Source organism: Lissotriton helveticus, chromosome 2_1 (genome assembly GCF_964261635.1).
Source record: "Lissotriton helveticus chromosome 2_1, aLisHel1.1, whole genome shotgun sequence".
NCBI classification, from domain to species: domain Eukaryota; kingdom Metazoa; phylum Chordata; class Amphibia; order Caudata; family Salamandridae; genus Lissotriton; species Lissotriton helveticus.
In genome coordinates this window covers 1,274,785,608-1,274,811,911 of record NC_136059.1, presented here as the reverse complement: position 1 = coordinate 1,274,811,911, position 26,304 = coordinate 1,274,785,608, and the positions used below count along the sequence as shown (strand labels likewise).

At 44.0% G+C, this 26,304-nt stretch overlaps 1 protein-coding gene across 4 annotated transcripts in view; it reads left to right on the top strand.

Moving 5' to 3' along the window:
- The window catches only part of BMPR1B (bone morphogenetic protein receptor type 1B), a 573,406-nt gene extending 548,510 nt beyond the window's left edge, over nt 1–24,896 (top strand). For all 4 annotated transcript variants that reach the window (XM_078676220.1, XM_078676218.1, XM_078676221.1 and 1 more), the window contains exons 8-11: nt 11,551–11,848; nt 16,582–16,757; nt 18,129–18,259; nt 19,313–24,896. In XM_078676220.1, coding sequence (XP_078532346.1) covers nt 11,551–11,848; nt 16,582–16,757; nt 18,129–18,259; nt 19,313–19,438 — 731 coding nt within the window. In that variant the 3' untranslated portion in view covers nt 19,439–24,896. The remainder of the gene's footprint in view (nt 1–11,550; nt 11,849–16,581; nt 16,758–18,128; nt 18,260–19,312) is intronic.
- Nucleotides 24,897–26,304: the final 1,408 nt, after the last annotated feature.

Sequence of the window (26,304 nt, the reverse complement as noted above, 5' to 3'; positions counted from 1 at the left end):
TGGGTACCTCTCCCTCATCAGACAAAGATTTCCTGGCCAGTCAGTTATATTCTGTGTATATCATGGCAAAATAAGGCATGGACGCTTCAAAGAATTAATTGTGGCAGGTGCTTATCTGAATGGTCAGCCCAGAGCAAAAAATAACCAAGCTGCACCTGATGCTTCCAAAGAGCAAGAAGAGGGTAAATAACTCCCACATCTTCAAGATGATGCTAACACTGCATCACTTACCCTGAGTGAAGTTTGATGCTGATGGTTGTGTTTCAGAGAAGTAAAATGTGCCTTTACACAACTACTTTTCTATGAGTAAGAACAAGCACATGTTCACTGTGGGTGCAGTTCCTCCTAGAAAACAAACTTGCCTCCTGTGTTCCACATTATTACCACCTTCACTTTCTTATCTTGGGTGTTTGTTGTCGGTTGGTCTTTTGTTTGCAGTGAATGGTCATTATTCGGATACTGCAGTTCCTAGGCACTGGCTGCTGAATACAAAATGCCAACATTTATAAAATGCCTCTGTATGGTATTGTGAGTAATCGATATTTAGGGAATTCTGTGAGATGAAACCATGTTTAACTACTCTGCATTAATTTAGTGTGAGAAGCTGGCTTGGTATATGATGCACACTTATGTAAGTGGGCACCCTGCACCAATCCAGACAACCCTTATGGATATTTTAGTGGTCTTAAACTACCTTCGTAAGCTCTCTAAGTGGTAGCTGTGGAGAGCAGCCTTCAGGCTTAGTCCAGAAGGAGTGTAAAGCAGCTTGTTTTACCAGAACATAATCTTATAGGTATAGATTAAGGGAAAAAGAACCACACAGTGTATTTTATAAAAATATGTATTTATTATAAGACCCACACTAACACATACAGATATCTCCTAGCTGGAGATATACACAATGCACACTAAACTTCTCAATAGAAACATATAATTAGCACTTAATACACAGAGGTCACCGGGGAGGGGGGGGACCAAACCATGTAATAAATAGTGGTATGCGAACCACGACTCGAGTCAAGACTGTACCCAGAAAACGTAGAAGTTCCGGGGACCCAAGGAACTATCTGGGGTAAGTAACCAGAAGCCCCACGGAGGCCATGTGCAGAGAGATGGAGCACGACTGTGGGATCAATGTAAGTCAATGTGTAAGTCGCGGTTGCAATTTTGAAGAAGGACTATTCAGAGTAGACCCCGAGGAAACCCCGTGGAAGACAGAAGGCTGGAGAGCCACCCCACCCACTGATACCCTAGGAATCAGAATATCTTCATCAGCGGAGCCAGGTGCATAGGTGTGAAGTGGCATCGGAATCCACCATCAAACTCCATGGGAGTCTTCAGGAAGATGCCACTGCTGGAGAAGGTGAAGGTGTCCTGTGGAACCCAAAGGCGGATTCAGGTTGAGTAGTACCTGCAAGCAGAGGAGACAGAGTCTATGCCACTCACGAGTGACCAGGAGGCACTGTTGCAAGAGAGTTGACAGTGACCTTGGAGCTGCAGCTGTGAGGACCTGGCGACGCTGTGGAAGACCAGGAGCCATTCACAAGCTTTCCCACGTCAAATGTCATGCATTGCGGGGGTCAATGTCCATCGAGAGCACCAACAAGCATTGGAACTGCAAACAACGTGGAAAGTGAAGAAGGTGCAGTGTCTGGACCAGCAAGATTCAGGTGATACACCACAAGCAGGGAAGTCAGGGCAGGCCCGAGCAATCCGAGGAGCCCACAGAAATCAAAGAAGACACTCGAGAGGACCCACAGGCCGGAGGCACTCGAGTCGGTAGAGGACCTTGAGCAGCTCACCCGAGATGCAGGCCCACGGTGCAAGTGATGTGGCGAGGATGAAGATCTTGGTCACAGGAGATGCTTGAGGTGGTGTCTACTTGTAGCCTGAAGATCTTGATGGAAGAAAGCCAACAAGCCTTTGCAACAGCAAGTCAATGTGGTTCACAGGGGTTCAGTTCCTGATCTGATGAGGGATACTGGCCTCAAACTTGGTGAGAGGACAGGGCAGGCCTCGAGGGATGTGAAGAACTACCACCTGTGTTGCTGACGCTTTTGGAGTCTGTCGGAGCCCAGGATCAACAGACAGGTCAGCTTAGTTGCGGTGCCTGAAGATGCAGGTAAGTGACTCCTTCACTTCAAGGGAGATTCCTTGAGGTGTCTTAGATGCCCACAGGCCTTGAAAGGTTCCTCTATGAAGCACAGGCATGGACGTTGCAGCAGATGAGCAGGGCAATGCGATCAGGAGCAGCAGGAGTCTTCCCAGTTGCAGTCTTGATGCCCAGAGTGAAATCCAGCGAAGTCCAGAGTGCCCAAACGAGTAGAAGTGGTGTCTTGAAATACACCTTGTCCCACAACAAATCTAGGGACCCACCCTCAGGTAAACCCTTAAGTACCCTAAGGAAAAGGTTGGGAGGATTCAGGGTTCCCTCGTAGGGGAGGGGTCGGACAGTGGGGAAAAATACTCCCATGTCCTTTGACCAGTTTCGCGCCACAGCGGGAGCCAACAGCTCCCTGAGCTGGTTTGAACTGGACTGTGCAAGAAGGGCACCAAATTTGCCTTTCAAGCAACTGAGTGGCGCCTGCCAGTGCTCCCACCCAGCCCCAATACACTAAACCCTGCCTGGGAGGTGGTCACACCTCCCTGGGATAGGATACCTATTCTTCCTTCCCCTGCTCGAGCTTGGCTCAGCAGCTGGAGGGCAGAATTGTGTCTCTGGTCGGCAGCAACCATGATGTGCTGTCTGTGTCTAGAAGACTGGTACCAGTAGCACTGAGGGCCTACCAGAGGAGCTTTACATTTACGGTGTGGGGGTAGGATTCAAACATGTTTGATACCAAACATGATGGGGTTCGTTACAGCTAGTTTAGCGATGGTCATCGCGTAATGATGCATGGCCACTCTATATATCGTAATGGCTGATGCACTTACAGCCCTGAAGAATGGATTCTGAAGGTTGTCCTGCTCATATAGGGGCACCCTCACTCTTAGAACCGAGCACCCTGCCTTTAGTATTGAAAGGCCTGCTTTAGGGGTGACTTAAAAGTTTTAATTGCCGTGAACTTAGATATAGGGAAACCTATATCTTTCATAAGTGGTGCTAGCACTAGCATACACAGGCTGCAATGGCAGGCCTGCAGTTACAGTTTAAGTGGTCCCTAATGGGTGGCGTAATTCATGCTTCAGCCCATGGGGTCCCATGGTGTACCTATGCCCTGGGTACCTCAGTACCATATACTAGGGACTGACAAGGGTACACCAGTGTCCAATCTGGGAGGTACCCAAGTACTTACCATACCAATTTAGGGGAGAAAGCACAGAGACTGGGGTCCTGATTAGCAGGATCCCAGTCAGACTAGTCCGAAACAGCTTAGCACCAGCAAAAAGTGAAGGTAACCATAAACGCAGATCCTACTTTCCTACAGGTAGTTTAATGTGGCATCTCAGATGGCATCTTATTTTCTTTAAAACAGCAGTTATTTAGACTGATTTTAAGAATTACTTTGGGCTGATGTAACAAACAATATCATTTCTGTATCTAAGATTGGAAGGAATACCCTTCTATCAACTAAAGGATAAGGACCAAGCCGATGACATAGCTACGGCTATGATTTCTTCTGGCTGTATGCAGGGATGTCCATTTCTCATCTGTACCCTGACATGCATGAGAAATGTATTGCCTTACTGTTTGATAGTTAATCTGTTTTGCACAGTGCACACAGGAAGAGTCATTGGAATTCTGGTAAGGAGCTGGTGCTGCAAAGTCTTTGGCTGCCATTTCCTTATCTTCTTCGAAGTCTGCAACTAGCCAGCCTTCAAATGGTGTTACCTCTTACAAATCAGTACTTGATTCTGAGGGAAAAGAAGCTTGCTTCAACAAAAAGTAGAGATTTGTAACATATTTCATTCATGTAGAACCAACTTGAAATTCTTAATCATCGCAGAAAGTTGCTATTTTTGTAAAGGAGCAGGATCCTCAGAAAGAGGAAAGAGCCTCAACCTATTCGCATCAATGGACACTCACCAACCAGGATCCTATCATTTAAAAAATGCACAAGAAGGAAATTCTCTATGCCTTCTACCTGTTCCACAATTGAAGACTCCTAAATTTAAAAAGTGATCACCTAACCGTTTACAGGAGATTCCTAAAATGTCTTCCAGTAATGAGATGGACTTGATTTCAGGAAGCAAAAGATGGCAACGCTTCTAATCGAGGTAATTCATTGTTTAGAACATCAGAGTTATCGGAACACCTTTGGATCAGTGTCCTATGCTCTTGGTTTCTTTTGCGGAGTCCTTCCAAAGGGTGACCCTGAATCCAGTTTTGAATGTGATGCAGATAAACAAATATATGACATAAGAGCACCTTTAGATGCTTAATTTAACGTTCCCATCAAGCGGAAGCATCTGAAATAATAGGAGCCCAATATATCCGTTCCAAAGTCCAAGAGCCTGCTTTTCTTACAGCTATCAAATTTATATTGGTTATGCATTGAAATGATATTAATATGTTAAGGAACAACCCCATATCCTCGGAAATCTGGGTAGATATTTAAGAGACAACAACTGATACTGCAGAAGAACCTTTATTCCTAGGTTTCTATATCAAAACAAGTCTAATAATCAAATGTATGTGGCTTAACAGTATCACTGTATACACATGCAAAGTTACACAAGCATGTTGAAATTAGGGGCTCTAAAGTATGGAGCAGTGAGAATGATTGGTGAAAATGGTGCGATAGTGATACTTAAAATCAACAATCAGTTAACAATGTTGACTAAATAGTCTAACATTTCATATCAAAGAAAGACTCAAGACTGGAGTACAGTTTGGACAATACACCCCGAATGTTAGTCAACACATTATTATGTCCACGTTTTGATGATGGACGTAATGTTGAACATTGTCAAATGTTCACCACCCGTCACAGTTGTGGGTTAAATCCATTGTTTCCTTTTTGCTCACCATGCCACCCCGGTTTTGACCCAGCCATATGCAAACCAGTCTTGACCCTGCACACCATGGGAACAGTCCAGCCCGAACAAGCATCCTGGGACAAGTTTGGGGTATCACCCCATATCAGCCATGCTAGCTTTGAATCCAGTGGCATAGCGAGCACTGGACCCACGTCTGGGCACTTAGGGCGACTATAGCAAAACAAAAAGATGATGGAGGGAATGCTGAACATTGTCAAACATTCACCCCCAGCCACAGATCTGGGGTAAATCCATCATTTTTTGGTTCACTATACCACCATCAGGACAGTTGAGAAACAATCTCTGTTTCACAAAAATATAAAATGGAAGAACTGCAATGCAGACTGCAAAATGCTCATACAAATCCATTTATACGGACCTTCAATGATCCTAAGAATGTTCTTTACTTTGAACTGAGCCTGAATCATACAGACGATGAAGAATATTGAAGTAATTCACCTCATCATGCAGATTGGACAAAAGGGTTCAGGGGAAGAAAAGCCATTTTTATTGGTGGAACACATTGAGAAGGGGATTTTGGAATTTGGTGCTACTGGAAGTGGTGGTGTTGGTGATGACCGCTCAGCCCTCCACAGGGCTTGGTCGCCCCACTCACTGCTGCCGCTCCTGCCTGCCTTTGCCGCCTCCTGCCTGCAGATTCCTTCGCTCGCTGCCTGCTGCTCCTGGGAATTTCCCGCTGCTCCTGGGAATTGCCCGCTGCTTCTTGGAATTTCCCGCCGCTGCCTCCCTGCGGCCCCGCCCCCCTGTGATTCCATTCGCCGCCCCGCTCCCGCCACCCAGCTGCTCCTCCCTTCCGGCTCCTTACTTATGACGCCCCCATAGCGACCACGCAGCGGACGCGCGCAGCGGGAGCACCGATTGAGCGCCGAAGGTGCGCCAAAGGTAAGCCCGTCCGCGCCTGGCCCGCGCCCAGCGCCAGGACCCCTGGCCCTCCCCGCCGAGGCAAGACGACCCGACTGACCTACGACGCCGCCACTCTCAACGCACTCAATGCCGGCCGGACCCACTCCTGCTGCCGAGCCACCCCGAGACGCACCCACGGACCCTTCACCTGCTGCACCTGCAAGTTCACCTGCCTCCGAACCTGCCCCGCACCCGCCAAGACAAACACCAGCAGCAACCACCTCAAGTGCATCCTGATCAACACCCGCTCCGTCCACAGACACGCCGTGGAACTCTGGAACCTCCTCAACGCTACATCACCGGACGTCGCCTTCCTCACGGAAACCTGGATGAACGCCTCCTCTGCATCCGACATCGCCATCGCCATCCCGGACGGGTACAAGATCATCAGGAGGGACCGCATCAACCAGACCGGAGGTGGCATCGCCGTCGTCCACAGGAACACCATCCACATCACGACCAACGCCAACGACTCCTTCGCCGCAGCCGAACATCTCCACTTCCAGATTCACACCGACCCTAAGACGACCCTCAGAGGCACCCTCGTCTACAGACCCCCGGGACCACACACACAATTCAGCGAAGACATCACAGACTTCATCAGCCCGCACGCCCTACCCTCCACTGACTACATCCTCCTCGGGGACCTCAACTTCCACCTGGAGAACAACAAGGACCGCAACACCACCGCCCTGCTGGAAAACCTCGCCAACCTCGGACTCAAGCAACTGGTCAACACCCCCACCCACTACGCCGGCCACACGCTTGCTCCCGTCTTCTCTTCCAGCAAGTACATCACCTTCAGCCACGCCACTGGACCGACCACAGCTGCGTCCACTTCAGCTTCAAAAGATCCACGACCCGCCACCACCCGCAACAGGTACCTCACAGGAATTGGAGCAAGATCACCGCAGACCAGCTCACCACCTCCCTCAGCCAGAGCCCACCCGCCAACACAACGGACCCCAACGAAGCAGCCCGCAACTTCACACAGTGGCTGACCGCCTGCGCCGACGACCTCGCGTCACTAAAGAACCCTCCCAGCAGACCCAGAAGCAAGAAGGCATCCTGGTTCACCGACGACCTCAAGGACTCCAAGAAGACCTGCCGCACCCTCGAGAAAGCCTGGCTCCTCGACCGGACCACCGACAACATGACCGCCCTCAAACACGCTACCCGCAAGCACCACCAGCTCATCCGCACCACCAAGAAGAAATCCCTGAAGGAACGACTGGACAACAACGCCCACGACAGCAAAGAGCTCTTCACTATCGTCAAGGAGTTCTCCAACCCCAGCACCGGCACCAACGACATCACTCCGTCACAAGACCTCTGCGACTCCCTCGCCTCGTTCTTCCACCGCAAGATCGCCGACATCCACAACAGCTTCGGCGCCCCACCCACGCACCCAACCGTTGAACCAATGCCCCCCACCGCCACCCTTCGCACCTGGACCACGGTGACCACCGAAGACACAGCCCGCACGATGAACACCATCCACTCCGGATCACCGACCGACCCCTGCCCACACCACGTCTTCAACAAGGCCGACTCCACCATCGCACCCCAACTCCGGAACATCATCAACGCCTCCTTCAACACCGCCACCTTCCCGGAGAGCTGGAAGCACGCCGAGATCAGCGCCCTCCTGAAGAAACCTACAGCAGACCCCACCGATCTCAAAAACTTCCGCCCCCATCTCACTCCTCCCTTTTCCTGCTAAAGTCATCGAGAAGATCGTCAACAGACAGCTGACCGCCTTCCTCGAGACGAACGGATCCCTCGACCACTCGCAGTCCGGCTTCAGAGCCAACCACAGCACAGAGACCGCCCTCATCGCAGCCACCGACGACATCCGGACCCTGCTCGACAAGGGGGAATCAGTGGCCCGCATCCTCCTGGACCTCTCCGCTGCGTTCGACACGGTCTGCCACCGCACCCTAGTCCAGCGCCTCAGCAACATCGGTATCCAAGAGAAGGCACTGGAGTGGATCATCTCGTTCCTCGCCGGAAGAACACAAAGAGTCCGCCTCCCCAGTTTCGCTCCGAGGCCACCGAAGTCATCTGCGGCGTCCCGCAAGGATCTTCACTCAGCCCCACCCTCTTCAACATCTACATGAAACCTCTCGCAGCCATCGCACGCCAGCACAACCTCAACATCATCTCTTACGCCGACGACACCCAGCTGATCCTCTCCCTCACCAGAGACCCCGACACCGCCAGAACCTGCCTACACGAAGGGATGAAAGACGTCGCCGTGTGGATGAAGGACAGCCGCCTGAAACTGAACTCGGACAAGACGGAAGTCCTCATCCTGGGATCTTCGCCCTCTGCCTGGGACGACTCCTGGTGGCCCCCAGCCCTGGGCACCGCACCCAAGCCAACCGACCACGCACGCAACCTGGGCTTCATCCTGGACCCCTCCCTCTCGATGACAAGACAAGTCAACGCCGTCTCCTCATCGTGCTTCAACACCCTGCGTATGCTTCGCAAGATCTTCCGCTGGATCCCGACCGAGACCAGGAAGACTGTCACCCAGGCACTCGTCACCAGCCGACTGGACTACGGAAACGTCCTCTACGCCGGAACCACAGCCAAGCTACAGAAAAGACTCCAGCGCATCCAGAACGCCTCCGTCCGACTCATCCTGGATGTCCCCCGACGCAGCCACATCTCCAGCCACCTGAGGAACCTGCACTGGCTCCCCGTCGACAAGAGGATCACGTTCCGGCTCCTCACCCACGCACACAAGTCTCTCCACGGCCTGGGCCCCAAGTACCTCAACGACCGCCTGACCTTCCTCACGCCCACCCGCCAGCTACGGTTCACCAGCCTCGCCCTCGCAGCCGTACCACGCATCCGAAGAGCCACCGCCGGAGGAAGATCCTTCTCTTACCTGGCTGCCAAGACTTGGAACTCCCTCCCCATCCACCTTCGGCTGACCCAGGACCATCTCGCCTTCAGGAAACAACTCAAGACCTGGCTGTTCGAGCAGTAGCATACCCCTCCCCTCAAGCGCCTTGAGACCCTCCCGGGTGAGTAGTGCGCTATACAAATGGCATGATTGATTGATTGATGTTGAAGAAGAGAAGGTGATTTATGAGGAAGATTTACTAGGCAAGAGAAGGAATACGTTTTTGACAAGAGGTAGTTTGTTATAAAAAACGGAGGCTTGTACAGTGAATCAAAAGTAATCTATCTCTTGCAGAGTGTCTGAGCCACGGGATGTGCATGAGGTTCTGGCATTCGGCTGTGAAGAGCCTGGACAGAGAGCATCTGAAAAATCATTGGCAGCCACTTATTGGACTGACGACCATTACACACACACATACTTCAGGCAGGAGGTTCTAAAAACGAGGCTTGCCCTGATAGGGCATTAGTGTGGGTCTGAAAGGGCAAGGTAGAATGGTTGATTCGTCTTCAACTTGTGAGTAGCCTCGAAGTTGCATGTCAGGTGCCTAAGTTTGTGAAGTCATTGAGAAGGTCAACATTGGTATAGATCACTTTAAAAGTCTTACCCAGTTATTCACCAAAAGGATCTCCATTGGTGGTGTCTATCTTCGGCTTTAGCGGGTGCAACTTTACACCTATTCAGGTGACTGGCTGATGATGGTTTCAGGATCATCCAATGTTGTAGCAAGCCTTAAAATTCTTTGCAGAACTTGACAGACTAAGGATTCCTATCAATCATTTGCAAATAAATCCCCACTGAGATCATGTCAAAGAATGAATTTCTTGCAACAGTGCTGGACGTTTCCTTCATCCTGTTGTTTCTCACTCTGTAGAGAATTGTGTTCCTTAATGAAACTTTTTTTTCCACGTATGCAGTGTTGACGGCTTGGTGGTGGTAAGGGGCACAAGGTTTGATGGCCTTCCATGTGTATATACAGGGTTTCACAGGCATGGCTGAGTGAGTAGGAGAACTCTGTCGGTGCACTCTGTGCCACAGAAAACAACAATGAACCAGATTTTGCACTCCAATTTAGGAAAATTAAAGAGTTTCTAGGGCATATGTTAGTTTTAAATTGCAAGGTTCAGTTACCCGCCAAATTCGCTCATCGCAACAGAAATACAATGTTTCTAGCCCACTTTAGCCTCTTATTCATTTTTCCTGTAAGACAGAAACCATCTGGGGGTTCCTCAGGTTCCAGATCACCACTCCTGCAGTTGTTGAACCTGAACCCTTGCTAAGGAAAGCTACTTTGAGACAGCCAAAGAGGTGCTACAAAAATATCTATAAGGAAATAGTTTTGAATTAAAAACTTTCAACTGGGTGCTGTACCAGTCATTTACCTCTCTGAATACAGTCACTATTCTGATCGAGCGATCTGAATCAGGATTATATATTCCATGCAGTTTTCCACATTTTCCTGTGTGGAAGCATTGCTTGCCAGGGATATTCCTGCATGCATTCTTATCCTCATCCCAATTTCTTAACTCTAAACAGCAACTGACTTTGAAAGTATCAACTTCGAAAATGTTAGCACCATTACCCTAAAGGAAAAAGTAGATGCTCCTGCATCCTTTGTTTACTATTGTTTAAGGGGCAGATTGGGAGTTTAGAAGATGTGGTACTCTGTTACAATTGTGACTGAGTACCCTGTCCACCAAACCCACTGTCCACCACCTTATTATGGTTGAGTGGAATGCAATAGCTTTCGGTTGATTGGAATCTTCCTCCGACAGCTTGAAGGGTAGGGGGCCATTGAAGGAAGGGTATAACACCACGCACCCTATTTATGGCAGACGGTGTGATGTCTGTGAACAAATAATGACCCCCCCACACACACACACACTCACACTTTCAGGAAAAAAGTTCCCTGGGAATGTGGGTCATTAGTTATGTTTTTCAGTAACAAAATCCAACTTTGGAAGTTTAAAAAAAAAAAATCTTTGGTAAAGTTAGGTGACTGGCCATCAAAACCCATGGCGGCTGTCTGCAAAACTTTTTGTACCTTGACATGACACTTCACAATGGCAGTTCCTATCCAGGTTCCGAAATCAGGGCTGAGCTTGTTGGATCACTACATTTGGTACATCAGGGTGGCGGATATAATGCAACCGTGATTGAATGCTAAACTATAAATCAGGCCCTTTGCTCATGGCTCATCAAAGCAAGACATGTCAGGCTGCTCTTTGATTATTAGATGTGCAAATCACTGGGCGTTTGCAAATTTAGATATGAAATTTATATATTCTTATTGTTTTTTCAACCTTACATTTTCTCTTTGGATGCTGTGTTGTTGTAAATAGCTAGTCTTACTGCAATTTTAAATGTTTTTTCCCTTCGTGGTTCTCTGTATACTTTTGTGGTTTTTGTTATGAACCGAATAAAGTATTTTGACTGACTGACTGACAGTGGGCACCTCCTAACCATTGCACCTGAATTCTCCACAGGGGCACCCAGGAAGAGTTCCACTTGGTCAAAGGTGCCTCTGAAATAGAAAAAAATATGCCTTTATTCCTGAGTCGGTCTGTATCAGTACATAAGTGCAAGGAGAGGGAAGTGTGGGTCTTGGTCGACCATCCATGTGGAAATGTAAACTGGATGTTCAGCAGTAATAAAATATGTAATATGAAGACAGCTACACAAACGTACATAGGCTACGTACCATTAAATTAATTGTAATGCTTTTCTTTCTTAAGGCTTTATTGCAGCAGACATCAAAGGCACCGGATCCTGGACCCAGCTGTACCTAATAACAGACTATCATGAGAATGGCTCACTGTATGATTACCTGAAGTCAACTACGCTGGACACCAAGGGCATGCTGAAGCTGGCGTACTCCTCCATCAGTGGCCTTTGTCATCTCCACACCGAAATCTTTGGCACCAAAGGCAAACCCGCTATTGCCCACCGTGATCTGAAAAGTAAAAACCTCTTGGTGAAGAAGAACGGGACTTGCTGCATAGCAGATCTGGGCTTGGCTGTCAAATTTATCAGGTTAGTGACATTGAAATGAGGATGTAGGACTAAGCCACCAGCTAGAACAGGCATGAAACAAACCTTCAGACATTAGAAATCCAGGGGTCATTCCAATAGGCCTCATCCCCTGCATCATGAATGTAAATTGCATGCCTTACTTATGTTGCTCTCTCTGGTAATTAGGTGCCACAAATAACAAAGTAAAGTTTACCAAAATTGACTCTTAGATGTCTTTTCATTCTACCTCAAGAAATATCTTTGTGCAACTGCTGAACACAAGGAAATATAGGTTATAGTAAACCTGGGAAAAATTGGAATGGTATGTCCACTTCATTCTTTTCAGTATAGCAGAACCTTGCCAAAGGGAAAATCTGGATTAACTATTGTGTCCTTAATCCGATATTTCTGTCACTGTTATTGGAATCAACCGCTGCAAAGGCTTTGGTCGCAAATAGTGTATTGTCACTCATCTTCATTTAAATAAATTATTGAAGCATTGCAGATACTTTTTGGGAAATTTCTAAATCCTATTACCCCCAATAAATAGCAGTACATGTTTGAACCTCCGTAATTCTACTTCTAATCTTTCTTCACGCAAAGCTAGCTATGATGATAGTAAAATACATGTACTGTTCTGCTGTTATTCTAACTGATTTTATATGTGTAATGAACATGTCCTTATGAATATTGTGTCACACATCTTGATCAATATCGTGAATATATATGATTTTGTGAAGACCTAGGCTTCCCTGCCCTCTTGGTATATTGAGAAGTTTGGACTCCTTCCTTCATTAACAAACATTATGGAATACTCTCTCAGCTATTCTGGTTTAAGGGTTGTAAACCTTATTGCATGTGGTAGCTCTTCCCAGATATCTTATTTTCACTATCTTCATGTTATCTGGAATGCTACAGCATGCCACGCCTTGCTACAAGAGGCACAAGAGCACGTTTTGCAAGAATTTATCAGAGTGGGAAAGTACAGCTTGAGAATCTTCTGCTTTTCAATTAATTTGAAACTAAATTTATATTTGTATTTACACGATTAAAGACTAGAGCGCATTGCAGTTTGGTAGCATGCTATTCCAGCGGAGTTATTTCCATTTTGTGCCAGATGATTTGTGATATTCTTCTAATTCAGATTATTATAGGATTTTGACGGATCCATGTGTGATGCTAATTTCATGCCCTTGAGCAAGTGGGTTGTTCCACATTATTAGTAACATTGTCACCTGTACAGATCATAGATTATCAAGTTGTTTCTAGTCTGGATGACATTTTATTGGAACAAAGTTTTCAAGGCATTATTTGTGGGGATCGAGTTTGTCATAAAGATCAACTTGGAGGGTCATTTACACTGAGTAGAGACACTAAAGCTGTAGTATAGACACACGCTTAATTGTGCTGCAAACCAAGATTCTGGAAGCATCATTCATGCAAATGTTTTTAGTGCATTCATATTCCAGCAGACCTCTTTTTCAGCTGACATGCAAGGGACATGCATGGTGTAAAGTTATGCAATAATGATTGCACAATTTCTCAGATGGCTTTGAAAAATCTTAGAATGAAAACGTAATATACCTCGACATTTGAAGAGACATTTTTGTTGTTTCCTTATGCCTAGTGTTGTGTAGCTGGATCTATTTCAACTGATACTTCAATGATTGAATTTGTCATTGAAATTGAGGCTTTTGCAGTCTCTTACATTTTATCCGTATGATGCTAATGCAATGTAATGTGAGCTCTTTTGTTATCAATGGGTATTTTTTGCTTCTCCTCAATATGATCCCTTTATTCCTCACTTGCTCTGGAGTAACAGAGTTATACTGGTTTACTATAGATTCAAGTTGCATAAAGTCATATCTTCACCATGCTCCTAACTTTTAAATGATTATTGATTGTATCCTTCCTGGAAGTGATTTCCATTACTTGGCGTCTTGAACTGGAAAAATGTGTCACCAATTGATGTTGTCTTGTAGAATGCAATCACTAGTTTGAGTGTTAATCTGGAACAAAATGCCCTTTTCTGAGAGGATTTCTCAATCTTCGTTTGCAAGAAAATCGTTATTCTGTTCATTTCTGTTATACCTGGCATCCTTGGCGTGTTCCCCTGACTTTTTGTCTTCTAACCTACTCTTTTGCGGACTTCATTTTGCTGACTTAAGGATTTTGGCCACTTTACCACTGCTTTCCAGTGCTAAAGTGCATGTGCTCTGTACACAAAACAAGGAAACATTGGCTTATTCACAATTGGCATATTTAATTTACATACAAGTCCCTAGCAGAGTACACTATATGTGCCCAGGGCCTGTAAATTAAATGCTACTAATGGACCTGCAGCACCAATTCTGCCACCCATTCATTAGTTCTTTAAACATGGCTCAGGCCTGTCACTGCAGATCCTGGGTGTGCAGTTCAAACTGCCATTTGGACCTGGCAAGCTAACCTACTTGCCAGACCCAACCCGTCCATTTTATTACATATGTCACCCTTAAGGTAAGCCCGAGGCAGCTCTTTGGGTGGGCTGCAATGTATTAAAAATGTAGAACATGTACTTTTTAGTTTTACATGTCCTGGTAATGAAGAACTGCTAAATTTGCTTTTCACTGCTGCAAGGTCTATTTCTCCCACAGGTTAACATTGGGATTGCCTTAAAACATTTTTTAAGTGTAATTTCCAATTTTGAAAAGATAGAGCTTTGGAGTGTGGTGTCTCTGGACTCAAAATTTAAAATCACAACATATGTTGAAGTTGGACTTTAAATTGTAAGTCTGAAAATGCCACTTTTAGAAAGTTACCATTTTCTTACTTTAACAAATCTGTGCCTCTGGCTGTCGCTGAATACCCTTCTGGGGTAGGTGACAGCTGGATTGTGTGCATTCCCTCTGGACATTCCCTCTGGACATTTGAATCCTGATGGCCTATCACCAAGCTGACGGGCCTTCCTGAGGTAGATTGGGAGGGAGGAGCTGACACTTGCTCCTGAAAAGGGCTGTCCAAACACAAAGTGCTCCATAGCCCCCTGTAGTGAGTTTGGAGCCAGGGCAGGAAAGGCAAGGACCTTGTGATCTCCAAAGACCTGTTTGATGTCTCCCCACTGCAAAGGCACATTTGGGTATAAGTACTGGACCCCTGACAACACCAGATCAAAACTTTGCTTAACCAAGGACATTCTGCCTGGAAGAAGGTGCTGTAGTAGGGACTGCCACTTTGCTACCTGCATTGCTGTGTTGGCCTGCTGCCTGCTGCCTCTCGTCTGGGAGTGAGAATGACCGGACCTGTTCTGTACATCCTTGAACCCAAGTTTTTCCTTACCTCCTGTTCTGTGAAGTGTCAGGGTCACAATAGAGGTCACAAAAGACTTCTTGCAACACTACTGGTTCTACCCTTGCCTAAGGTGCCCCCTCCTGTCCTGCACCTCAGAAGTGGGTTCTACAGCAGTTTTCTGCAAACATTGATGCAGTGACCCCTTTGCAGCGATCATAACTGATGCAGTGCCTTCCGACGCAGTGCTGATTTGATGACGACGTGGGTCTCGACTGCAAGGTTTGACGATGACACAGAACCAATCCGAAGATGCCGCTCCCAGGCTCGATCCAACACAGCGCTGGCCATTCAACACCGACTGAGAGGCTCTATTCCGACTCATCGACCTGACTGTGTAAATCGGAACTGACGCACTGAGTCCTCGAAACAAAAATGAACAGTTTGTATGTATTGACTCTAGCATTGATTTTAAATAGCATAGATTCGTAGTATAATCAGCATTGGAGAAAGTTGGAGTGGACTAGATGTGAAAAACGGATGTTTGCAGGATGAAATATGAGGGAAGTGAAACAGGAAAAAGCAGGCGTGTAATTTTTCTTTAATTGCCCGATAATTTAGTCAGCCCTGCCACATAATTTGATCCTCCGTTACCGCGAAGTTGCAGTGGCCCTGCTTACGGATTCACGCCTGCTCCCCACCTTGATATAAAGTTTTAGGCCAATGTTAAAGATTTTTTTTTATGTCTGCATATAGTACTGTAACCCATTTCCCAAACCTCCTTCCTACCCCACTAATGAGACTCCTCATATTTCCCACTTTCAGAGATTTTATGGAAAAGAGCCCTACAATTTGGAACAATTTTGTTAGCAGCGATCACGGGTGCATGTACACAAACGCGGCTACCCTCTCTCCGTCTCGCTCGCACTATAGAGAGAGGGCTTTACGGCTAATTTCCTAGCAATTTGTTCACTCTGTGGTTTTCAAGTCCAAGCACTGAGTGACTCTGGGGAAGAGCGGAAGCTATTTCTACATTTAATGACTATTTCATTATCACTGGCATTATTGCACAGAATCCTGCAAATGAAATAAACCGCAATTGTTAGTGGCCCTTCCCCACTTTCAATCCGATCCTATCTAAATATCTAATCCTAGCCAAGGGTATGACATATTTTCCAGAAAGGCGCTTTTTGTACGAAGATGCTGTCACTGTGGTGTATCTGGGAAAGGTTGCTAGAGAAATAAATGCCAGTTGCTATCTCCGGGGACTAGCCAACTGAATTTATTTACAGTATTCCATTGGAACGTTTAAAAATGCTTGAAGCAGAGCATAGCCTGTGCCCAGAGAGACAAAAAGATACCCCTCAAATGGCACACATAGATGAGATTTTAATTTATTTTTAGACCATGGTACATCATCCGTGCTAACTGTTTCAAACATTTGCTGATCACTTCATTTGCTTTACTTTCTTTCTCCTTTTTTTCAGCGACACAAATGAAGTAGACATACCACCAAACACGAGAGTTGGCACAAAACGCTACATGCCCCCAGAGGTACTGGATGAGAGCTTGAACCGAAACCATTTCCAATCCTACATCATGGCGGACATGTACAGCTTTGGACTCATCCTGTGGGAGATAGCGAGGAGATGTGTATCAGGAGGTAAAGGAAGGGGGAGCTCGGAAAACATATCCGCTCAGCTCAGTGGTTTTATAGGAAGCAGCACAAATCTCATTTCAGATAAGCAAGGGTCACACGCATCTCATACAAAATACTGTGAACAACTCTTATTTTTGGCAGAAATATAGATCTTTACCCGAAAAGCATGCTTTTTGTCATTTGGTGTAAATCCATTCAGTAGCTTTTTTTTTTTTTAGAAATTAAGGTTAAAAAATGTATTTATATCTGGATGGCTGGGTTTGCGGGGCACTTGCGAGAGTTCCTCAAGCACACAGCATTAAATAATAGAGCAGTCTGACCAAGAGGACCTCTCTTCCCGCCAGTTCTGTCCCTCCCATCCTGCGAGTCTTGCAGGAGCTCGCACTCTGATTGGCTGGCTGCAGCATGAGGACAAATATTGTGGTTGCGATTTCAGGACATGGGGACTTATCCCCGTGTCCTGAACCCCGTGTCCTGAAAATGAAAGTGACCAGAGTAGGGGGACCCTGACCCCCTGGAACCTATATTGAGGGGGGCGGGGGAAGGGGGGTAGTGGGTGGGGAGGCAGAGGGACCATCACAGGGCCAAATAAAAAAAATGTTTTTTGGATTGCCTCAATCCTGCACAGGTACTGTGCTTGCTCCTGCAAGATCGGAAAACCATTAAAAAAGGTGCGCGTGTGAGTGTTATGGTGTGTTGGCTCTGTATGTGCGGTTGCCCCTGCATCTAACCCAGACTGCACACAGCCAAAGGCCATGTGCGGCAGGGGTTTGGCTGTCCTCGGCGAAGGGGGCGGGGGGGCCTTGATCCCTGCAGTCAACCTCACACTGGGCACGGCCAATGGCAGTGGCGGGAAGGGATTGGCTGCCTGCGGGGTATTGTATGCCCATGTAGGTTGGGGGCAGGACTTGGCCACTTACGGCCAACCCCACACTGTACACGTCCTTCGACGTAGTGGTGGGGGGGTAGCATAGTTAGATATGGGAATAAAATATTACTTTACATCAAATAAGCCATAGAAATTTCCAGAAATAAACAAAGGTAAAGTGACTTTATAGTTGGTAATTGCAATAATTTCTTACAGGGCATTAAAAAAACTCAGTCACTGTAAGAAACAAAAGTAAAAGTTATAATATCGTTAGCTGAAAAAGAAACTTTAAACCTACCATTTTAAACAAAAAAAAAACACTAAGACTCATACCCTCGCCGTGCACTGCTTATGACATAATTTCCTTTTCACCGTTTGTGCAGATACCTATAAACAATGTTTGGGCTGATCAGTTCATATGTGTATCTAGAGTGTTTCAGTAATCCAAACTTGTTTTGCACGAGTGCTTCTTGTACATAAATTAACTTGCAAGCCTTTCCTTTCAGGTATAGTAGAGGAATATCAGCTGCCATATCATGACATGGTGCCCAGCGACCCCTCCTATGAAGATATGCGAGAAATTGTGTGCATCAGGCGACTCCGACCCTCTTTCCCAAACCGGTGGACTAGTGATGAGGTAAGGCCTTGAGACGCACCAGATTTATATACCAATTATTAAGTCCTTTCGAATGGATAAACCTTAAATAACTTCACTGATGACATCTGAAATGACATTATTGATGACTGCACTGTCAATCTTGAATAACTAAATGTATTAATTGTCTTTAAAATATTTTGAATGAACCCTCTCCCTAGTCAAGGCCACACATCCTTTATGTGAAATCTCGTTATTTGTACATGTCAATGGTGTACAATTGCCTCTTTGAATGTAATTAATTTGGAGCCCTGTATCTTGTTGTGCCTTGACCCTCTCTGTGCAGCATCCACTGTGGGCTTGTTTTTTAGGTCGAGCCTGGTCAGCGCACGCTTTGCTCTGCGAGACATACTGTATTCAGATATGGACTTGAAGCCGTGCCCACACTCCACCCACATTTGTCATTCGCTTGCGTCATTGTCCTTCGTAAATGCTGGTTTCTGATTCGTTAATATGCTCGTTAGTCCCTCCTTAGTACCACCTTGTCTTCATTTGTAACCTCCCCAGAGGACTGGTCTTTGTACTTTGGTTGTTACACAGTACGTTTTATTTGGTTTGTAAGCACTATTTTCTTTAATAAGTTTCTGCTACTGCAGGCACGACATGCCTTCCTACAACATTCAGTGCGCCATGCGTGCTTTCACTTTCAAGTAGCCCCAGACAATGGCGTATGCTTCTTTGAAATGAAATGGGTCTCGCATTTACAAGAGTTGGAACTATTGGTATTGTAAATGACAATGCATTTTATTTTATGTGTTAATTATAAAAACAGATAAATAAAAGGCATTGTCACTTACAATGCCAATAGCTTAAACTCCCGCAAATGCGAGACCTATTGTATTGCAAATGCTTGTTCCTTTTCTCTTTTTTGTCCAAAGACTGCAACAAATTTGAGTGGCAAATGTGACATCGTGTAGACAAATATTTGAGGCCATTTGGCATGACTGTGCTGATCTATTTTGTTGAACCGTGGTTTTTTCCCCCCCTTTTTTATCACACTATTTCTCATGCATTTTTGTTTTTTGTATTTTGCAGTGCCTCAGGCAAATGGGAAAGCTTATGACAGAATGTTGGGCTCAGAACCCGGCCTCTCGCCTTACAGCTTTACGAGTTAAGAAAACTCTTGCCAAAATGTCAGAATCACAAGACATTAAGCTCTGATCCATGCACAACATCTCCAATGGATGCCTAGAGGATTGGACTTGCCTTTCATGGCTGGAGAAAAGAAATGACCATTTTAATAATATATATATTTATATATATTGAAAATCCCTAGTGAGCCGTGGCACGGTTCCTGCAGATCGAGAAGGACAACTGGAGACTCTGCGCCACATAGAAACATTGTCGAGCATGGAATTGCCTCGGTCTGCCTGCTTTGAGTCTAAAGCATGGTTTCAGTGACTTGTTCAGAACTTCCTTTTTTGCTTTCTGTGAAAGCCGATAACGGTTGAGAATAAAAAAAAAATGAAAGGATACTGCTTTAATTTTATAATGAAAAAAATGTTTATTGTAGAAGTTAAACTATTGTTTCATACAGAACCTGAAGGCACTATGTCTAGAGATAAAGCGCTAAAATTATATTTTGTTTTTAGTTTTAATAACAGTTGCACTCTACCAACGCCAGAAGAAGCTCAAGGGGAAAAAACTATCAGCCACCCTGGCCCGGTCCATAAACACTTTTTGGCAGTGGACAGACATATGCTGAATGTACTGTGTTAATTTTCATTTCTCACTCTGAAGAAAAGAATAGACTTAACAGGATACCTATGCTTTTCACAGTAAAGACGAGGGTAAACAATTGGCCAGTCCCCTTTTTTTTTTTTTAAGTGGTGTGAAAATCTTGTCAAATCTATTTCCCCTTTTCTTCTTTCTATTGCAGTATTTGCTAATATGGCAGCCAGCATTCCTAGGAAATCCATACAGCTCTACAGCGACACATATATTTGGTTTCAGTTGTCATCTATGTGACCACTGTGAGCTATTCTTTAAGGTGGTGACCAGTTCTTCTGAAACTGGCACACACATTAAAGGACCATCCATGGTTATGCATTTAATAGAATCGTACTCTATTTCACTATTAAGAAGTTGTTTTTGTATCTGTTTGGTAGTTACTAGGAAGTTGTGAAAGAAAGCAATGCCACAAATTAGGTCTTGTTTCAAATTCCACGAAGGCAAGAGAAAACTGATTTGGTCAATTGTATGCAGCATATTCTGTAAAAGTTCACACAAAGCGCCTACTCAAGAAAATTGAATATGCAAAAGTTTTCTTTTTGTTCATAATTAAATAAAACTTTTCTCTAGTACAAAATATGAGGCAGTAGCCGAAAGCATTTGCACAAGATTTTCATTTTTCTGAAGGCTGAACGGCCCCTTTTACTCTTTTAAATAAGTGTTGCTTTCTCCTTTTCCAACTGCGGTGTTGGCCACTAGGGGTTTGTGCCATTACGTGGCTACCAGAAAGTGATCTTTTATGCTGCAGACTTTAAACTGAAACTCCATAGACAGGTCATTGTGGAGGTGCGGTTATTGGGGAGCATATAGACGTTTGCAGCCTTGCTGCCTGAACTAGGATTTTAGATGTCATTTGAACTGCCATACTTCACCAGCACCAATATTAACATTAGAAAATGTTAGGACTAATGCAAGCTAAGTGCCTTTTCACATATGCACACAATCTGTGTTCAGTGGCAGGAACCCAGGTATTAGCCAATCCGTCTAACTGTGCCTGGATACTGGATCAAGGGATGTATTTGGGCGTTTATCATATCAATAATCGGAGAGAATATTTCTTTCCTACTTCAATCCAGAGAGGTTACAATTTTTGTCTTTGTATTTGCTCATGGTAAGGTGACATTGTAGTTAACCAGAGCTGTGGAGTCGAATAGTATTGTAATGTATTTCACAAAGTAGCCATGCCCTAATCTCCTGACTGATCATCTGTGGGAAGTGTATCCACCACCTCGCTATTTCCTTAGCTAAATCCCTCCATAGCTTGAAATATTTATTCTGTAAACTTTTGTGGTGGCTGTACGTAGTGAAAGATTTTACAATGATTACAATACTTTTTTATTGTGGCGAACTGATTTGGAAAAACTTTAACTTGGAGGGATGTGGGCTTTTCATAGACCTACAATTAGCCAGCACCTTGGATATTCATTTTAATTTCAGTTGTGGTTATGCTTTTTACACACTTCACAAGGAAAAATATTGAAAAAGATTGTTTTGGGATTCGTAAATCAGAAAATCCATATAGTGTAACAGATTAGGAAAATCCAAGCCTGTGCTGTTTAAAAAAGAAAGCTATTTTCTCTGAGTTAAACAGCATGGCTGTTACCTCTCTGCGTCCTTTTAGTGGACAAGGGTGCTCCTCCATGTTGTTTTCTTGCAGGATCTTCTGGGTTCAGTCGTGAGTAGAGGACGAGAGTGGCTAACTTTGCTTCTAGTCAATCAAGGCAGCTGTCAAAACTGTGCCAACTTCAGACATTTTGTGACACTGGTGGAGTTTGAAAAGTGATGAAAAATATTCTAAAATAAGTTCTTTGCTGGAGGAAAGCACTACAAAAACTACTTTAGTTTAGGCTTAACACTGTGAACTTCACAGAAGTATTTGTAGATTTTAATTTTACACTTCCCTCTATATTTTGTGGTACTCTCCCTTTGTTTATGATGCATAGAATTCATTTTAAGATGGATCATATTTGATTTTTCGACATCTGAACAGGAAAATTAAACGGCAAAGAAATGGAACTTAATTATACACAGTTTGAGAGAAAGGATGATTGGAACATTGGAATTATTCCCAAGCGGAATTTAAGTGAAATTACCCACTGAAATATTAGGTTTCGTAAGTTATTGGGTACAAATTCATTTGTGTGCTCTTACTGAAGAATTACCACAAACGGTTTTAATTTACTTAGTGTCCGCAAATGGCAGTAGAACTTTCACTACTTGTGGCTCATTGTCATTTACATTTGCAACAGTGATCTATTTTCATTGCAAACGTTCATCAGAATTCTTATTTTCTTTTGTTGCCATGAGACATCATGCTGCATGAAGTCACCTGCCCCTTTTGCAGCAAGTTTTGCATTCTTCCATATTGTGCTCGTTTGACTTGTCAAATTATGTGGAAAAACACACTTAATGTTATGTGATAGGTACTCTGGTGGCAAAAAATTATGTAGCACCGGTATAGAAACAAAACCTAAACCTTGGTTCAGAGAAAACCAGGCTCCACTTGAGCCTTGAAAGTCTTGTTTTTTTTCTTTTTCTTCTAAAAAAAATATAAAACATTTTGTGTGAAGTTTCCTCTTTGCGACCATGCAACAACCATACAATTTAGAAGAGAATCGTCTGCAGTTAGAAAAAGTCCTATACTACTGTAGTTCCCTCACAGTAACACTGACTGACAAATGTATCTGCATTCCGGTCTCCTTTGGCAGTTGCTTTGAGGAGCCATTCTCATTTAACTGCAAGAATGTTCTACTTTATGAACAAAAAAATGTAGTCCAATCCATGTACTGTACTTTTTCTGAATTTTTTACGAATATTTCTTTCCAGACAACTCAAAAATTGCTTGCTTTTCAACTAAAGCTCTTTCTATTTCAATTATTCCATTATTTTTGAAAGACAACCTATTTTCAATTTTTTTCTCTGAAATGTTCATTTCTCAGAACTGAGGCCATTATTAAAAATAAAGTGGTGCAGATAAAGCCTGAATAGCCTAACACGTGGAAAACATTTGTCATAAGCGATATTGTGTATTTATTCAGTGTTCAAATACATTGCATTTGATTCAATATTTTTAGAATGCAGGTGGGATACTAAGCTAGCAGCCCTTGGCTTGTTTTTAAGAAAATGCTTATTTCGAACCTGTGCCTGTTGAGATTAAGGGAGTAAAGCTGAAATGCTTTGTGCTTCCCGAAAATTTGTTTAGCGCTTTTTATTTTTAAAGAAAATGTGCACAACACCCTTTCCATGGTACCATGTAATGATGGACCACAACAGAAGTGTTGATTTAATTTATTCACACTGTACAAAGCACTGTTTCATACCTTCAACCTCATGTTGAAAACATGTTTAACATTTTAGAATTTGTGCAGGCTTTGAAAATAATGGATGTCAGAGCCACATTTTTCAAATGTTGGGGGCTGGGGGGTATTTGTAAATGTCCCATTATACAGTTGTCTAAAGTTAGAAGAGCTATTGAAATTTGAATGAGATGTTCCAGAAATCCGCGTGAAACCGAACCTGATTTATCTGTTCCTGTAGAGCTTTATAAAAAGTTTTCAAAGTGGGAAGACAGAAGGAATTTTTATTTATGTACATTCTATTTTTTGTTCTTTACTACTGGGGTGCTGAAGTAGGCAGGTGCATCCAGTAATCAAACTAGTAGCATCTCTTTAAACAAATACAGCTTTATTTTTATGACAGAACAATCACTGTGATAAAGAGGTTTTCAAGGTTAGCTTACCAACTGCCCTACCAAATCTGTTGAGGAGTTAAACAGTGATTGTTTTCTGTATATTTGGTAATAATATTGTTAATAAAGTCATGGAAGTTCCATGGTAAGGAGGATCAGTAAAGATGCAGTCTTTTTTAAAACATTATCTACTGCTGACTGAGGGACAAACCCCATTGTAGGATGCCCAGGACATCACCAAGAGATGGAAGTACTTTTTTTGGCACATGTTGGAAGTGTAATTGTACACATCATCTTTTCGCAGTTGTAAATGCTCTAAAAATGTACACTTCATTATCTTTTGGAACACAAGTTGAGGCAGAGAGGATTAACAGAGTGAGTGTTGGTAATGTTTGACAAGAAAGAACTCAGAAGCAGAAATGCTGCATTCACTTTAAGCATTCATAAATATGGTATAACGCGCATGATAGAGAAGGACCTTATGATGTACAAAGAGTTCAAAGTTGAAAGGCAGTCATGTCCTAACACTCCCTCTCCAGCCATATGTACCCTGGCAATTGTGAACAGTGATTTTTGACACTGGCTACCTGCAGTAGTTTGGCAGACGCGAGGCATTCGGAAAATTGTAAGATGTCCTTTGCAGCATATTTAGAATATGTACTCTATATACATTCTAAATATGGTGTATAAGACATTTGCCAATTTTGCCATATGGCCCGTATTCCACCAATTTTGTTTGATGTCCCACATCCGCCAAATTCGAAATAATCTCTCAGTTTTTCAATTGTATGATCTCTATGTTAAGATCACATGAAGGTACTGAGGTGTTTATACCTAGATGTTATTTTTTTGGTTTCTCAGGTGTTTCATATTAAGCAAAACGTCCAGCAATTGGCACTGTAAGCTGCACAGTGCAAGCTTATTACTGTTACAACAGCAAAACTGTACGAAGATCAGCATGAAAGCAGGAATCTTTCAGTAGCGCATAATGTGTTAGACTGTAACTGGGTGGTTACTTTTCCAGGGAGTGAGTTGGTAAAAAAGATTCTTTTTTCTGGAAACCCGTGCCTTAACAAATCTGTAAATACTGTAATTTCAATAAATGACCAGGGAACAAGCTGTTACATTGTATTTGTTGCACACCGTATATGATTGTTGTGTAAAACATTCCCCGAATAAATGGTTCCATTCTCCCCTGAATATTTTGTCATTATTTGTATCGCAGCTGTACACGTGCATTGTGATGGAATACTCTGTTATAATGTGTATACTTAAGAAAAATGCTCACTGTTCCACCACTTTCTTGATGTTGCCATATCATTGAATATTTTCTATGCGTTTAATACCTCTCTGCAGCATGTGCTGTTGCTTCAATGTAATTTCTTTACAATGTAGGATGGAGTAATCTGACTTCCCACTTATTCAGCAATAATACAATTTCCCCCCAAACAAATGATAATAATGGTGAGTATGTTAATAAAAAGTTTGTAAATATTACTGCTATCATTTTCACCTGGGCCACTGGAATTATGTGGCAGGGAAGCATCAAATTATGCTGAAGAAAAGGCAAATTAGTCCGCATATTGCCACCCAATTTTGATGATGTTCATTATTTTGTTATTTTTTGCACATGGTAATACAGCCTGGGCAAATAATTAATTTCACCTCACTCGTGTCAGATTATCAACTCAATATAGAAATAAGCAAATGGAATATGGCCATTTAACCTTTGCCAAGGGATTTCCACATTATGTTGCAAAGTTTTTAGTAACTTTTGATCCGTTTGAGCTAGAAACAGCATTTCTTTTGTTAAAATCTGCTGATAATGCAGCAGATGATGGATTATGTGGCAAATTCACAATTATGCGAAAAAAGCCACTGCCGCAGAATTACATAATTCCAGTGACTCTGGATTGACATATTTAAAAGAGACGCATTGATTAAACAATCCCATTCATTAAGATGTTCTGACTGACTAAAGGGATTCCAATATAGCTTAGCACTGGGTCCCAACCAGCCTATGTTGTTTCTGTCCAAAGTGGCCACCCCTGGCCTCTCTCCATGATAGGCAGATCTGCTAGTGATGGGGTGGTGTTCCCAGCATATTTTTATAAATTCACTACTGAACATCCTCTAACAAGCTTTAGGGCCAGATGTAGGTGGCCGTTTCAGGCCATTTACTGACCGGTAACGGCCGATTTTGGCCGTTACCGATCGGTAAATGGGTGACAGGTATGTAGGGGGCATTTTTTTACCGATTCGGTAAAATTACCGATTCGGTAAATTTACCGAATCTGAGGCACCCAGATGTAGGTGGGACTCTTCTGAGTCCCAGAGGCCTTACAGAATCGGTATTTTACCATCAAATCCAATTTGATGGTAACATACCGATTCCGGTGTGCATGCACATGTGTGCATGCACACCTATGCCATGTGACAGGCAGACCTGCCCTTAGGGCATGTATGCCTGCCACATGGCACCCGAGCCTGTTTTGGGGGGGGGCAGAGGGTGTCAAAGTGACACCCCCTGCACCCTTGTGAAAATCTGTATTTACCGATTCGGTAAATACTGAATCGGTAATGCCCATTCATTCCTATGGGCTCAAAA